General features: G+C 43.9%; 1 protein-coding gene across 3 annotated transcripts in view; it reads left to right on the top strand.

The window, feature by feature from the left end:
• The window catches only part of RAD54L2 (RAD54 like 2), a 74,327-nt gene that overhangs the window by 30,053 nt on the left and 28,754 nt on the right, over positions 1 to 15,520 (top strand). Inside the window, exon 1 of one of the 3 annotated variants that reach the window (XM_039733930.1) lies at positions 10,805 to 11,403. The exons of the other annotated variants lie outside the window; for them this stretch is intronic. Within the exon in view, the coding sequence (XP_039589864.1) occupies positions 11,370 to 11,403 (34 nt within the window). The 5' untranslated portion in view covers positions 10,805 to 11,369. Of the gene's footprint in view, positions 1 to 10,804; positions 11,404 to 15,520 lie in introns of those variants that run through there. 3 annotated transcript variants of the gene reach the window in all.

The following is a 15,520-nucleotide window of genomic DNA, read 5'->3' as shown; positions in this document are numbered from 1 at the left end:
TGTGTGGTTCAGGCTTTCAATATTGAAGAACACAGCTCTTCATCCTTTTCCCCCTGCCCTCAAGGAATCAAAAGAGCCTGAAAAGCTTATTTTCTGAGTATTTCTCAGTAAGTGAAAGCTAATAACCACATGGCTTCCATCATTTATCCATTTCTTCAGTGGTGGCCAGTTAATGAACCTGAGCATCATGTGTAGAAAATCTTCCAGCTTTAGTCTTTTATTTTTTCCAGAATGCTCCTTCCAGAACATACCTATTCTGACTCGTACAGCCCCTTCCCTGGCTGCCAGACTGCACACCCATCCCAGCAGCACGCTTCAGTCCTAGCCAGAGGCTGCCAGTGCTTTTCCAGCCTTGTCATCCCTGCCCACTTCATCTGTTTTCTCATCACTTGTGGGTTGCAGCACCTGTTTTATCATGTTTGATTTTGTGATAGCAATGCGTGACTGCTAGAAACTTTTTTTGTTAACTCCCTGAATCGTTTTCACTAGAAATGTGATGTACTGATGACTGTAGAGATAAAGGGCTGTTTCAAGTCCTGCACTTTTTCTCTGATCCTGCTTGTTGCTCAGGGCTGTGTAGGACTCCATAGGAATAAAAGCTAATTTGAGCAAAGAGGAAACAAATCTCCAGTATGGATTTTACAGATCATTTCAAATGCATGGACCGTTTATACCTCAGAGCCTTCCCAAGGAAAGCTGTTGAGTGTTTGAATGAATCCCACTGTACTGTTCTGTTTTTCCACTTTGGGAATGTCTCTGGATTATTCTGACTGATGTCTCTGGAATTCATTATATCTTATTCATGTGTGCCGCTGTAATTCTGCTATTAATAGTGATGGCAAGTTGCTTGTTTTCTTACCTCTGAGTATATGGGTTAAACACTTTCTTAAAGTGCAGTTTGGGGTAGAAGTGGTTGTTCAGCTCTCTCAAAGATGTCTTAATGAGCACAAGCATTCAGACCCTGTCCTCAAAGGCTCCTAGTTGTGTTTGCATTACAGGGCATGGTACAGCAGACGGGTTGGAATCAGTGCTTTTAGGGTATACTAGTGAACAATTTTCCAGTACTACAGTAGTGCTGCAGTTCTAACTGTACAAAGATACCAGGCAACACCAAATAATAACATATGAGGTGATACTGTTGTGGTAAGACAAACACCTTGTCTCCTGCCCTGTGTTCTGCACTTTTCCTCCTTTCCTGTCCCCCTTCTTTCCCCATGTTCCAGGGCTGGGAATGTGCGAGCTCTGTGGCATCTCTGTGACTACTGGAGAACTGGAGGAGCTCCCTCTTCCCAGCTCAGACTCATACTGTTCCTCCTACTCTCTGGCAAAATGCTGGAGCAAACCAAGACTGTTTTGTGTGGGTTTTTGTGGACATAAAGACTCTTAAAGAGGAGTGAATGAGAAGCACAGTTGCTTGGTGGTACAGAATAGCAAGTCCAGGAGAGGAGGACACACGGGTGCAGTGATGTTTTGCACTGTGGCTCCTTGGTAGGGTGAGGGCATCAGGAGATGTCAGAACATGTGCCAGAGAGACTGGCACATGAGGTGAGTGACTGGGAAGAGAGAGCCTTCTCCTCACCCTAGCCTCTTAAAACTGCTCACCCTGCTTACGAGATTTGATAGCTCAAACAGAGCCACCTTTCCTTTCTGCAGCATGAGCCACAGTGTATTTCAGTAACTGCTTTTGGCTTGAACTTGAGCTGCCACTTGGAACTCACAGTTCTGAACTTCCCCCCTTGATACCAAGGCAGGAGCTCTTGATGACTTCAGATGGCACCCACTGCTGATCCAAGCTTGAAAAGATCTCTGCTTACCTTGAGCCCTCACTAGAGGAAAGTCTGTTCATTTAAAGGGGTCCTGCTTGACCAGCTTTTCCTACGATTTTCATTTGGCTGTTGAGGGAAAAAATGTTGGCACGAAATTATAGCAGGTATGGATTTTGTTTAATATGGTGTTCCGCTGTGGCTCTTTGTGGGTCATCATTATAGGGTGCAATTACATTGCAAGGGAAGTCAATTTGTAGCTGCCTGGGCAAATTCTTTGTCTAATCTAATGGGAAAAATGAGTAGTTAACAGCATACTTACTAGAAAGTTCATTAGCACCTGGAGTTATTAAAGCTGAAATTATTTTGGAAATCTGTTTGTAAAATCATGTGGAAGTGTGGGTTAATATTTCTTTGAATGATATATGAATGCATCCTGAAGGTACAGAGATCTGCTGCTCATTTTGGAGATGATGTTATTCATGTGCTTCCCACCCCAAAGCATTCTATCTTTTCTTCTCCCCAACAAAGTGCTGGAACAAAACAAAACTGGGGTGTGTGGGAGTCCCCAGCTGGATGTGTGTGGTTGGGAACAGAGCAACTTTCTGTCCTTGCAGGGGAAGAGAGGAAAGTCTTTGGTATAAATCTGTTCATTTTGTAGGCTCCTCCTCCTCAAATATGCGAGTTTTTGCTTTTTGACTGTGGTTATTCTTATAAATTAGGTCATGTTATACTTACCTGTATGAAACTGAGAGAGAGGCAGAGGAAGAGCATGGAGATACTTTCCTATCTTCCTAAATGGTATTATATATAATTTTATATCCAGAATTAGAAAGGCCCATCCCACTGGAGATGAAAAGGAGAAGAAAAAAGAAACTGCTGTTAGAAAGTAATTTCCCTGCACTTTTTCACTGAAATGCATGATCATGCTTGTGTTGGTAAATAAAGATTTGTTCCAACATCCTGGAACATTTTGCCTTCTGCTTTTGACCAGACTGCACAGCATTTTCTTTTAGGAAACACTGGTTTTAAGTTGTCCTTCCTATCTGCTAGAAAATTTAATTTATTCCTTAAGAAGAGGAGGAGCAATTAGGTACTTACTGCTTTAATCTCTCCACTCCTTTTAGAAAGCAGCCTTTCACAGCTGTGTCTCCAGGTGGCCCCAAGGGCAGATGGGCATCCCAAGGTCAAGACAGCCTCAGAGAACAGAACTGCTCTTTGAGGAACCCTGCTTCCATCTGCTGCAGTGTGTGGCACAGTGGCCTTGGTTGCTGCCTGCTTCCTGCCTCAGACTGGTGACTTGTGCTTTGATCTCCTGTCCTTGTTCAGCTGCAGGCAGGTGCTGGGGCTGAGGAAAGGCACAAGCCATCAGAGGAAGTTTGGAGTGGAGAGTGGGGTCTTTTTTGTTGTTTGAAAGTGGATGAGTTGGAGCAAAAGGTATGGAAAGAAACAGAAATCAGGACTTTCCTAAGCCTAGAAAAGCACTGAAGACAATCATGAGGGAGGCTTTAACTGTAAACTCCTCTGTGTTCTGTATGTACTTATGCCAGAGTGGTGAGTCCCCATAAGTTACAATCCTGCACTTTAATCTACAAGTGGATGTCTGCAGTGCACAAGGTGAATTTCTTGGGAAAAAGGAAGAGTGGTGATTGACATAATCTCGCTTTTTCCTTCTTGATGGACTTCTCTATATAGATTCTTTTGTTTTGGTTACTTGTGGCTGGATGCAGCTCCCTCTAGAGCCCACCAGTACTATTTCCAAGGAAACTGGAAGGGCATATCCTGGGGGAAACAAGCCTCTGCCCAAGTCTAGGTTTCTTGCTTATGCAATGGCTCTGGTCTTAGTAAAGAGTTGGATCAGAACTTTGATGTACCACTGTGCACTTTGAGATTCCTTACAAGCCAGGCAGGTTTTCATGCTTATAGTAACTTTATGTACACTGTCTTTCAAGCCAATAATTGCCTGCAAAGAGGTTGGCTTGTGGGGTATCATAAGAGGTACAAAAGCAATCTCAGCCTGTAAGAGAATTTACCTGTCAACTAATATCCTGCCTATTGACGTGTGCTTAAACTTAATAAAATTGTTGTAGAAAACTGCATTACATTAGATCTAATGAAGGCTCATAGAAAATGAGCTTTATGAATCATAGTGTTTAAATGTACTTTATCATATAGATGCAGAGTGTGGGGCTCAGCCGCAGATGGTTTGGGTAACTCCCTAAATGTGGATCCAATTGCAGATAGCAGATGCATTTCTCAGGTGATGTACTATAACTAAGAAGTTGGGGGGGCTTTGTTGTTCTCTCAGGTCTTGAAAGTGATAAGAGCTTTGTGTCTGTTCAGCATACATTCTCTGTGTCCAGAAACCTTATGTTCAAGATGTGTTTTGGTTTTCTAAGACCCAAAAAATTAGGAGCTGGCTGGCTTCTATGTTTCCACAATCCCGCTGAATAAAATACAAAAGATGCAGTTAGTATCAAAGCTAGAAGGAGATGGGATGGCAGCATTGACAGTTTTAGCAGACCTGGTTACTGAGTAATGCTGAAGGGTTACATTGAAGTCGCAGAGGAGGTTTGCCTTTCATTTAGGCAAAACCCCACTGATTTCTCTGGGAATTTTGCTTCATTACAGAAGGCTGCAGATTTTACCTATTGTTTTTATCCTGGCAGTTTCCCGGGGGCACAGTGTGTGTGTCAGAGCAAAATGACGTTTGTGTGTGCAATTTGAGGGGCTTGGCCCGGCCCAGCCAGCGAGGGTCCCTGTCCCCAGCACGTCGTGGCACCCAACTTCCTTGAACTGGATTTACTGGACTCACTGAATGGTGATGTTAAAGAAAAATCCTCTTGAGTGCTTTGCTGGAGCAGCCAGTGCTGGCTGCTTTGTTATCTCCCCCCTGCAGGTTGCCTGGCTGGGCGTTCTGCTGCGCTGGGGCAGTTCCGGTGCTGGGCGGGCGGCGGAGGTGCCTGTGGGCTGTTTGCGGTAAAACTGAAGGGAGTGGGGAGGAGTGGTGCCTGAGCGCCGGGGCTTTGCTGCCTCATTCCGGCATTCCAGCTAACCCCGCGAACTAGGTTATTCTCAGCAGGGTGAGGTGTGGCCTGGGGGCTGCTGGGGAAGGAAGGATGAGATCCTGAGGAGTGCTGTCCCCCAGCCCCCTGCGCGGGGGATTACGGACTGCCGATGTCGCGGGTCGGTCGCTGAGCCTTTGGCTCTGTCCGAACGCGGGGACTCTTCCCGGTCTCCTCGGCTTATCCCGAGCAGGGGGAAGCTCCGAAGGAAGGCGTCGGTGACTCCCCTGCCCGCCTCCCAGGCTCGCTGACAGCGGCTTCCTTTTTGAGAGGGTGGCACAAAGTCTGGCATAGTCTGAGTGTTATATAACCTGGAGTAATGACTAGCTTTACTTCTTTAAAAGGAGGTGATGACGCCAGAGCTCTGCTTCCTTCGGAGCCGCCAATGGGGCGCAGGGACTGGCAGATCTCGTGGAATGATGTGGTGTTATAACCAGCTACGCTTTCCCCCTCTTCTCTCCCTCCTTCCCTTTGATCTATTGCGTATGATGGAATACAAAATAGAAATCTTTCTGTGCAGTTCAGGAGCAGCCCACGTCCATGGCTTTGCATTTTCTATATATATGTATATGGAGTTTCTCAAATGTTTTTTTGCCTCTATTTTATCTCTTCTCTTAAAGCTGCCACAAATGTGAGATTAGTATGAAGGTGTGGGGAGCAGGGTCAGCAGTTATTAACTGAACAAAGAATTGCCACAATTTGTCTTCCTGCTTTTCTGATAAGCTTTGCAGCATATAGAGGTTGTGCTTTATTGGTCAAAAACTTGCATTTTTTTGTCATGATGCCGGAGAATCTCTAACAAAGGACAGTCCCACTTGCTCCTCTGTCCTGTTGGGTGCCTTTCCCTCGTGTACATTTCTGATTGTCAGCTTTGTACCACACCTCACCATTGCTATGGGCACTGTATTCCCTGAGCTGCAACTGCTGTAACAGTGATGAAATCATATGGAAACTAATTAGCAAATTTGTAATGTGGTATTTTCCCTCTTGAACAGGTAAGGAGTGGCAAAGTCACTTTGCCAAGTTCACCGGATGAGTGTGAAGAAGCCAAAGTGAAAATCCTCTGGTTTACATTTTAGGCAGCACCACTTTTATGTTCAAATGTACTGGGTGAAACACTGATTTTCATCTGAGTTTAAAATAAAGCCATGCAAGGGCTCCTTAATTTCATTTCCCCCTAATTTATATGGTATTGTGCTGGTTTTAATGACTGGTTAAAAAGAATGTGCATGTAGCTATATATTATACAAGTGTAATATTAAATAATAAACATGTGAAAGGAGTTGAGAAACTGTTTTAATTAAATTAGAAGTATTCTTCAGATTTCAAAACACAATATCACATCACATTTATTTCCTTTATCTTTTTAACTTCTTGCTTAGGCTATAAAGGAACTGCAACACTGAACTTTTAGAAGTGTCTGCTTCAATGATTGGATCAAAGTATTTTTTTTATTAACAGTATTCTGTACTGCAGATGTTTAAAATGTCTTGTTCACATTTTCTTCAATATGCAGTTCACTGACTCAGCCTCAAAAAAATTCCAAGTAGGAGTCAGAGGACTTTATTTTCACTTGCAAATATGCAAATAGGAATGAGACAGGAGAAAGCTACAAGATAAAATCTTTTTGGGCTAGGTGAACAGAAACTTCTAGTTTAAATCTCTGTCAAAACAAATTTTGCAATTAAAACATCTGCAGATAATCTTCATCTATGTAAAATATTTAAATACTTGAACTGTTAGACGCAATTTAAAAGTGGTACTTTTGTGTACTTAGCTTGTGATTTATGTCAAATTTGCACATAGTTGAAAATGAATGGAATGAAATTAAAATTGTACCAAAAACCTCTTCAGTGGTGCACAAATATGTTGTGTCATCTACAGCAGCAGAGAAATGTAGCAAGTTACAGAAATGAGGAATCAGTTTCTTGAATGTAATTGGGATTGTAACTGAATGGATTTAATTTTGATTAGAATGATGATAAATATCTATGGTATACATTCTTCGATTTTAAATCATTACATCTTGTCTAGTAATGGCTTATTTTCTTTGGTACATTTAAACAACCTTTGAAAGCCTTGGAATCTCAAGCAGTGTGTTTTGCCACAGTGCCAGTGTGAAAAGCATTTGCAAGAGGTACTGCATTGTGTCACTTCCTGTATTTTGTGCAATTAGATTTTTGTTACATTATGTACAACTTTCCAACCTCCCCCCACTTATGATTTAGCTGAGTTTGGGAAAAAAAATATACACCAAGATTTATATGAATAAAATAAAATGAGAAAAATCAAATTTTATGCCTTATGGTTCAGTCTGAAACTCACTAAAGTCAATGGAAAAACTCCTCTGGTTTTCCATGGTTGGTTTAGATCTTATCAAAAAGAATTTTTATTTGCAGTGCAGTGTTTGTTTTAAAAGCAAATGATTCTCAAAGCCCAGCAATACTCAGTTGCCAACACAGAGTGTTGTGGAGTCCAAGTGTGAGTCTGTCTGAACTGTTCTGGGTGGATAAACAACACCTTATACCGTGTCCAACTCAAACCTGGGATTCTTGTGTGTTTTCCGTGTTGCTAAAACAACATGGAAACTAGGACAGGGAAAGTGGCCTTAATGATGTGTATGTGCTGCTAGCAGGTGCTAATCAAGAGTGAAATGTGGCTGTCAAGCCTAGTTCATGTTCAGTAACCTACAAACAATTTGGGTTAGTAGGCAGCTTCCCTGCACAGTGGAGGTCAGTGGGGTGTGCAGAGGGAGCTGCTGCCTGTGGAGCATGGCTGGGAGAAAGCTGTGGGGTGGGGAAGGGACTGTGCAGCCAGCCCAGAGCAGTTGAGGGTGGGCAAGGAAGGTCTCTTCTGCTTTATGGGGTGGTGATGAGGATGAACAGCCTGGAGAGAAGGGAAGCACCCCAGCTTGCAGGGACCAGGAGCAAGGTGGCACATCAGAGATCCAGTGCTTCTTCTGATGCTGTCCTTGCTGGGCTTGGATCTGGTCATGGAGCTGCTCAGCCTGTGGAGCAGGGGTTGAGAGGTTCAGGGTGGCCAACATGCATGGGCTGGGGAAGGAGCTACTCCTTGAAGGGAATGCATGTTTTGGGACATTTTGTTTGAAATTTATTTAGTTTAACTGACTTCAGTTAGATAATGTTCTTTGCTATACGGAGGAATTAATGTCCTGAAACACTTTATGGTCAAGTTTCTTGTCTGTATAGACAGGTTTAAGTATGAGTTTTACTGCTTGTGAATTTGCAGTGTTCGGGGATGCTGACCTTGCTGCTGGAAACACCTGTCAGCCAAATAAAAAACATCTTCTGAAGGACCTTTATCTTAATATTCTATGAAAATACAAACTTCATAGTGTTGTGTGGGTTTTTTTTACACGTAATCCCCTAAGTTGTTAGCAAGGGAATCTCTCAGGTGACAAAAGCTTTTTGAGAAGCCTCTTGTGACATATAGCACAAGAAGTTTGTACCATTGCAAAGACCTTGTGATTTGAGAGGAGGAAGGTGAAGTGTGACAGCTGGGTAAGATTTCAGACCCCATAGGGGAGGGAGAACGTTGTTCCTTACTGGTAAGACTGGGCTCATGGAAAAGCTGTTCAGTAAATGGACTTATCTGTAACAAGATTACCTTCCATGAGGAGATCATATTATAAACTGACTGTTTCAGGCAGATCTAATTCTTGGTTGTGTGAATATGTATTTATCCTGGCTAACAGTGGTGGCCTCACCAGCAGGCTGTTGTGAGTAGAAGAGCTAGAAAAATTACTTCTCCATTTTGCATGCTAAGGTGAAGAAGGAAATTCCCTTTTTATTGCTGTGTTGCAGAAGGACAGGTATAGGTTTCCTGTTTCCCCCAGTGTATTGAACTTCCATTTTTCTCATGCTTCACTGCTGTAATATGGATTTGTTGTGGTTTACCCCCAGCTGGCAACTCAGCCCCACACAGCCACTCACTATCCCCTAGTGGGATGGAGGAGGGAATTGGAAGGGTAAAAGTGACAAAGCTCGTGGGCTGAGATAAAGATAGTTAAACAGCAAAGCAGAACAAGGAATTCATCAACTCCTTCCCATGGCAGGCAAGTGTTCAGCCATCCCCAAGAAAGCAGGGCTTCATCACAGTAACAGTGGTTTGGGAAGACAAACACCATCACTCTGGGTATCCCCCCTCTCCTCCTCCTTTCCCCAGCTCTATATGCTGAGCATGACACCATATGGTCTGGGGGATATCCCTGGGGCCAGCTGGGGTCAGCTGTCCAGCTGTGTCCCCTCCTCACTCCTCGTGCACCCCCAGCTTCCTCATGGGTGGGACAGTGTCAGAAGTAGAAAAGGCCTTGACTGTGTTAGCTGTGCTCACCAATAGCAAAAACATCTCTATTATCAACACTATTTCCAACATAGATCCAAAGCATAGCCCCATATTAGCTGCTAAGAAAAGAATTAACTCTCTCCCAGCCAAAACCAGCACTGCATGCTTTGCAAATACCCAGTTGTATTTACCCAGTACTTGTTTTTAAATCTTGCTTTCCAGATTCATAAATCTGTTAGGTCAGATGCTGAGGTCATGTTTGCTTATTTATTCCAACCGTACAAAGTCCTTATAAGGCCTGTTACAAGATCCTTGGCTATGCACTTCTTCAATATATTTGTCCCTCTTTTCCCCCTTGATAAACATTGTGTGCCAGCCAGGCTGTTTGAATCTGTGACATAGGTGAAAGGCTTTCTGTTACTGAGGGTCTTAATTGTAATACAGTTTTTGGGGTTTTTTGGGAGTTTTTTTTGTGACATTTATATAGCTCTAACTATGAAAACGCATGTCGGGATTGTTTCAAAGTTGTGGTGTACCCTGAAGCGTGAAGCACTGAGGGTGTTTTGATGGCAGCAAGCATTCACAGTGCCCTGCTACCCTCTCAAACAGAAGGTCAAATAAAAATGGCTGGAGTCACACAAAGGGGAGCTGGGCTCTGCCCTGGCTGTGCTTGCAGACCTTTAGATCAGCTTTAGGTCAGCTTTTGCTGTTGTGAGTGCAGCTCATTGTCCTGGAGTCCTGCAGGTCTGTGCGAGGGCTGTTCGGACACCGCCTGCTTTGCGTTTCTTGTGCGTGTCCTGGCTTTCCCAGAGCTCCCTCACCAGTTGTTTCAATAAGCAGCTGACTTTGTTACATGGACAAATGCTCACTACCAGAGGGCTAATTTCATTATGTGTCTCTCAGGTTTGCTGTTTATTACTGGCATTAGATATGCCTGTGAAGGGAACTGGGTGTGGAAAAAGTCTGCAACACTGAAGAAGGTTAGGCAGGGTGGATAGCCTTTAGGGGTTCAACTACAGCTTTAAAGGACTTATTCTGCACTTATTTACTCTCTCTTGTGCCTGTCCTGATGCAGGTGAATAACTGGGACAAAGACTGACTTAAACTAATCTCTCACTCCACAAATTCTGACAAGTTCTTTCATGAAAACTGAGAAACTTTCAGTGGTCTACAAGCTGCTGATTTAAGCAAGCAAACAGGATGCTCTTTCACCTGTTACTGTGCAAACAGGTTACCAGCTCCATCAAATTGCTCAAGTTTCAGTCTCAGTTGTCCAGGTTTCTTGCAAATTAGAAGGCATCATGCAAATAGCTCATAAAATCCCAATTGTTTTCAAAGGCAGAGAGGCTGTACTCCTTTCTGCATCTCCTTCCCACGCACCACTCGGAAACGGAAGCAGAGTTTTGGTCCCGCGTGTCCCCGCTCTGAATGTCCTGTTGTCTGTTGGGATTCCCCTTGCGCGGGGCCCCACCGGAGCCTGGACGGTTATGTAAGGATTTTTATTTTATTCTCAGTCTTGGTCTCTGCCACTAGTTGAACTGGATCACAGGCTGAGTGAATGGGATCTGATCCGTACAGCGTGCAGCTCTGCTGCTCCAGAGGAGAGAGACCTCCCCTGTACACACCCACTCAGCCTCCCTGCTCCTCTCCTCTCTTCTAAAACTCTTTTCCCAGGCGTTACTGAGCTTGCTCCCGCTGATAGGGAGCGAGTACAGCCAAAGCGTCCCGGCAGCACAGCTCCAGGCAGTCCCCAGTGGAGCAGCAGCTACCTCGGGCAGGGCTGTGTTGTTTGACTCTCCAAGCAGGGGAGGAGATAGTGACAATTTTTATTTAGGCTGAACACGAGGCATATTTAACTAGTTATATAACGGTGACCCTGGTCCGTCTCGGCTGGGTGCAGGGAGGATATATACGTACTGCTTCTCGTCACACCAGCTGGGTGGATTCAAGCACTAGGAGCTATTTACCAAAGTTATTTTCAGAAACTTTAAGTGCAGGTTTCCCTGCCTGTACCCTGGACTGTTTTATCAGGAGTCTTTTCCCGCCTGCGAACTGAGCAGCCAGTGAGAGTGGATTTAGTGCTCGCTGGGCTGTGGGCAGAGATAAGGAGTTGTCAGGACTGACTGGAAACTTTTGTCCTGAAGACCCTGAGACAAGAATAGCAGAAGAGCTGAGAGTGTGCAGCCACGTTGAGCAAGTGTGCAGGCAAAGGGCTCGCCTCGGTGCACTGAGCAGCATGCTACTCTTGGATGAGTCTCAGCAGTTTCCAGGTAGGACACAGGTGGGGGATTTTGTGCGTTGATTTTTCTTTCTTTTTCTCCCTTGTTTTCTTTTCCCTCTTGCATTCCTGTTACAGGCCATTCATTTTCCCACCCCTGGGCTGGAGCACCCCACTCAGTGGCTAGTAAAAGGCATCAGGAACCAAGGCTCTTTTGTAGGTCTCAGGTTTTAGTGTGCTTCTTACCAGGCAGGGGTGGAAGAGGTTGAGATTTCAGAGCCTTGCAGTGCCTGTTGGCCTGATGGAGGGGACATGAGAAGGAAGCTCACTCTTCCTTTGTGCCTATAATTCTGAAGTCTTTGGTGATTTGACATTCTGGGTCTGGCTGTTATAGTTTCTGCTGCTGTTGTAATGCTGTGAAAATTCTTTTTTCCAAGAGAGAAGGCAGTTCTCAAGAGAGATAGCAGTATTGTTTTATATCCACTGTCCTCTCCCCCACCCCCTTCGACTTTGTGTATACTTTCCCTGCAACATCCTCCTTGATAAGAGTTTCAAGAGCTTCTTTTGTCAGTGAAATATTTGGTGACTTGCTGACCGGGCAACAATCTGAGCACCAGGCAGAGCTGTTGGTGCTTGCTCCAGATCCCCTAATTAGTGCCTAAGAGACTAAAAGCTACTTGGCTGTTTTCCCCCTTATCAAATAGAAGATGCTGGTGAAACCCTAATGGGAGTTCACAGTTTGGGGATAGCTGCCACTTAATTTGTTTGCTGGTGGGAGGATGTTATCTGTTGGAGAAAAAACTTTGCTCAGATTTGAAGAACTTTCTAAATTTGTAATTTAACTTTTTACTTTGAGGTGGGGTACTTTGTGATGCCAGGTTTCTTGCACTTTGTTCATGTGGCAAATCCCTCCAAAGTCATGCTATGAACCTAACAGACTAATCAAAAATGGTCCCCAGGAGTTCCAGCTCTGGATTCCTGGCTTATTCCAGAAGTGCAGTGTGGTTGTCATGAAGAGTTTTTATAGAAATAAGCTATGCAATATTTGTTACCCAGTAGTGGGAAGGGGGGTTCTAGGAAAAGAAAAAAAAAAATCCATCTTATTTCTGTGGTTGTGGTGGCAGGACAAAGAAGCTAATTCTGGGAGAGTGTGAACTGAGAAAAAATGGAATTACAATAGAAAATGAGTTTGGATAAATGAGGAATCTGGGTGATGATACAAGTGGCTTATGTAACTTAGTCTAGATAATAGGTATAAAAAGAGAAGCCAGGGAGGGAAAAATGCTTGTGGAAATGAGACTGTAGGTCATAGATGGAGGGAGAATACAAGGTTAGAGGCCTTTCAAAAATTTCTGTTGGAAAGGTATTTGTACAAAAGTAAGAGAGCAAAAGTGCAAATTAACTCCTCTTTGTATTTGTCAAGTTGTAAAGTCTGGGGCAAGGTTTGTCACAGCCTCTACCAAAGTCTCTAGCAGTAGAAAATTGTCTCTCTTTGAGGAAGCCTTTTTAACTGATAACTTATTGAAGTTCCTTCTGGCTGGTGGATCCAAGAGTGTCTCCATCACACTTCTGCACAACCTGCCTGTCCCAAGAGAGATGATAAACTGCACAAGGTCACTGAGTGAGTCCGTGCAGAACTTACACATCATCATGTTCTTCCGTGGTTTTATGCTTCAATCATTGAGCAGTGTTTCTTTTCCTCTCTGATTTATCCAGCTTTTCCTCACTCCAGATGCCTGAACACTTCTTTGGGGTCTTCAAAGTAGCAAGCACCTGTATATGCAATGCTGTGATACTTTTTTATTTTTAAAATGTTGCTAGAAAGTTAGAGGAGATTTTAATTATTTTATGGTAATACCCACCAGCTAGTAAATCAAGGTTTGTTGCAGTACACTACTTATCCCCGTTATGCTGCAAGAAAAATGTCTTTTATGTAAAAATCCCTGTTTCCTCATGATATACACATATATTTCTTTCTTGACCATAGAGGTAATTGTCATTTTAGCAGAACCTTTTGAAGGAACATGTGCCTGTTTCTTTTCCAGGCTGTAATGTCCTTAGTTTTTAGGGTGTTGTGTATTTGTGGGGGGGGGTGTCCTTGTGGCACTGTGACTTCAATTTGTGTGAGTCTGATTGCCACAAACAACTTTGCAGCCTTTTGTCAAACTCCTTTAGCAGCACCAGTATTTTGGAAAGGAAAACTAGAAACAGATTGTTCTTTCAGCGATGGTCTTTCATCCTGGTCTTATTAACTTTCTCCAGTGCTCTCGGTCACTTTTCTGGCTGCAGTTGATGGGAGAAGTGCCAGTGGAATGCGGTAGCACACAGGCTCAAACTCAACAATTTGAATTTTTCTCCCAAGTGATGCCTCCCTCATTAAACAGAGTCCTTAAAAATTCCTCTAAAATTTTTTTAGAGACTGAGGCAGAAAAAGGGGATGTAGCTGAAGTTCTGTGCTTTGTTACAGTTCTAAAAAATCCACAACTATGTTTTGTTTTTTTCAAGTAGGAAATTATATTTATGGAGAAGAAACAGAATTGTTGGTTAGAGCATAGGACAGGAAGCCAACAACTTGAGTTTCTCAGCACTGATGCCTATCTGATTGCTTTGGTTTAGTTTCTTCCTCTACAAGATGAACAGGAGGGGGTTTCACAGGATAGTGTGAGGAGCTCATCATGCCCATGAACTCTTTTGACACTGACTAGGGTACAAATGACACTATTATAATTTTGAAATCACTCCTCCCTTATACCACTACCATCAGGAGCAACAACAAAGGAGGACTCAGATGCTGGAGGATGCCTTGTGCTGGGATTATTTCCCATGCTGCTCTTTTAAATTAGGAGTGAATATCACCTGTCTTCTCCCTGTCCTTGTTAGCAGGTCCTGAGCAAAGCTATGGTGTGAGCTTGAGGCAGAGATTAAAGTTCAGCTGGTGCTTGTTGTTTGTTTGCCATTTTGGTGGCCTTGGAAGTGTGTGGCAGCAATAATCCCTTCTTTATTATTTCTCATTGCTCTGAGGGTATGCTGGTATAAAGCTACAACTCCCAGCTACCTAGTGTAAATTAATGCTTATGTAATCATTGCATAATGCAGAATGCTTGCTCCCCTACTCGTCCTCTTTTCTTAGTCCCTGAAATTTATCCCTAGAAGAGTCATGGTAGCAGCCAGCTGGATTCACTGTGTTTGGAACGTGTCAAGCCCCCGTATGCATCTATTTTCTAAAGCTGGAAAGAGAAAATTTGTTACCTAAATCAATATTTAGCCACCTCAATAAACTAGATCATATTTCTCTTTTTTAAAAAAGCTTTGAAGTGTTGTGAAAATAAATAAGGTTAAATCCGGTTACTTGTGGTTTAGATCCCCATGGTAATTTTCATAATCTGGCTGACAGAACTCTATTCTGGGTTACTAGTTAACTGGGATAACCAGAAAGGGGAGGTTTCAGTTCCCTCCTGCGCACAGCTTGTTGAAAACTTCCCAGCACTCAGCCTGAAACACTTCCTGACTCCAGAGCAGTAGCTTTATGTAACTCATTGCTCTCGCACACCCCTGGCTAAAGGACAAATGTGACCGATCCCTGCCTCCCTTGCTCCCTCAGTGGGTGCCTTTCCTGTCCTTGTTTCCCTGTTTTCACTGGTGCCCACAGTGTGCAAGAGAGGGGGCATGGCAGGAGGGAGCAGTTCAGGTTTGAGGACTTCCATCAGGAAAATGTTTTGATTGCATATCTAGAAGAGGGACGGCAGGTAGCAACGTTCTGTATCTCTCCAGGTGTTGCCATCTCAAAGCACTATGAAAGTTTGATTTGAAATTTCACAACCCTCTTTTGAGCTGGAAATGGATATGGGATTGCCCAGTGCTCCAGAGGAACCTGCTGTTCCTGCGAAGTTTGATTTGAAATTTCACAACCCTCTTTTGAGCTGGAAATGGATATGGGATTGCCCAGTGCTCCAGAGGAACCGTGAGCCTGCGGTGCCTGCAAGAGGGAGGACAACCTGACGAGCACCTCACCTGGGCTGCATTCAGGGGCTTGTGCAGGGATGGGAGGAGGCTCTGGGTGCCAGAGCAGGTACCTGCCACACTCCAGTGGCAATGGGGTGCCAGTGGCTGCGAGCCTGTGCCATACAACAGTTATATAAGTGCTCTTTGGTGTTTATGTAACCCGGGTC

Source organism: Passer montanus, unplaced genomic scaffold, assembly GCF_014805655.1.
Source record: "Passer montanus isolate IOZ18808 unplaced genomic scaffold, ASM1480565v1 scaffold9, whole genome shotgun sequence".
Classification (NCBI taxonomy): Eukaryota; Metazoa; Chordata; class Aves; order Passeriformes; family Passeridae; genus Passer; species Passer montanus.
This window is presented reverse-complemented; position numbering and strand designations above follow the sequence as displayed.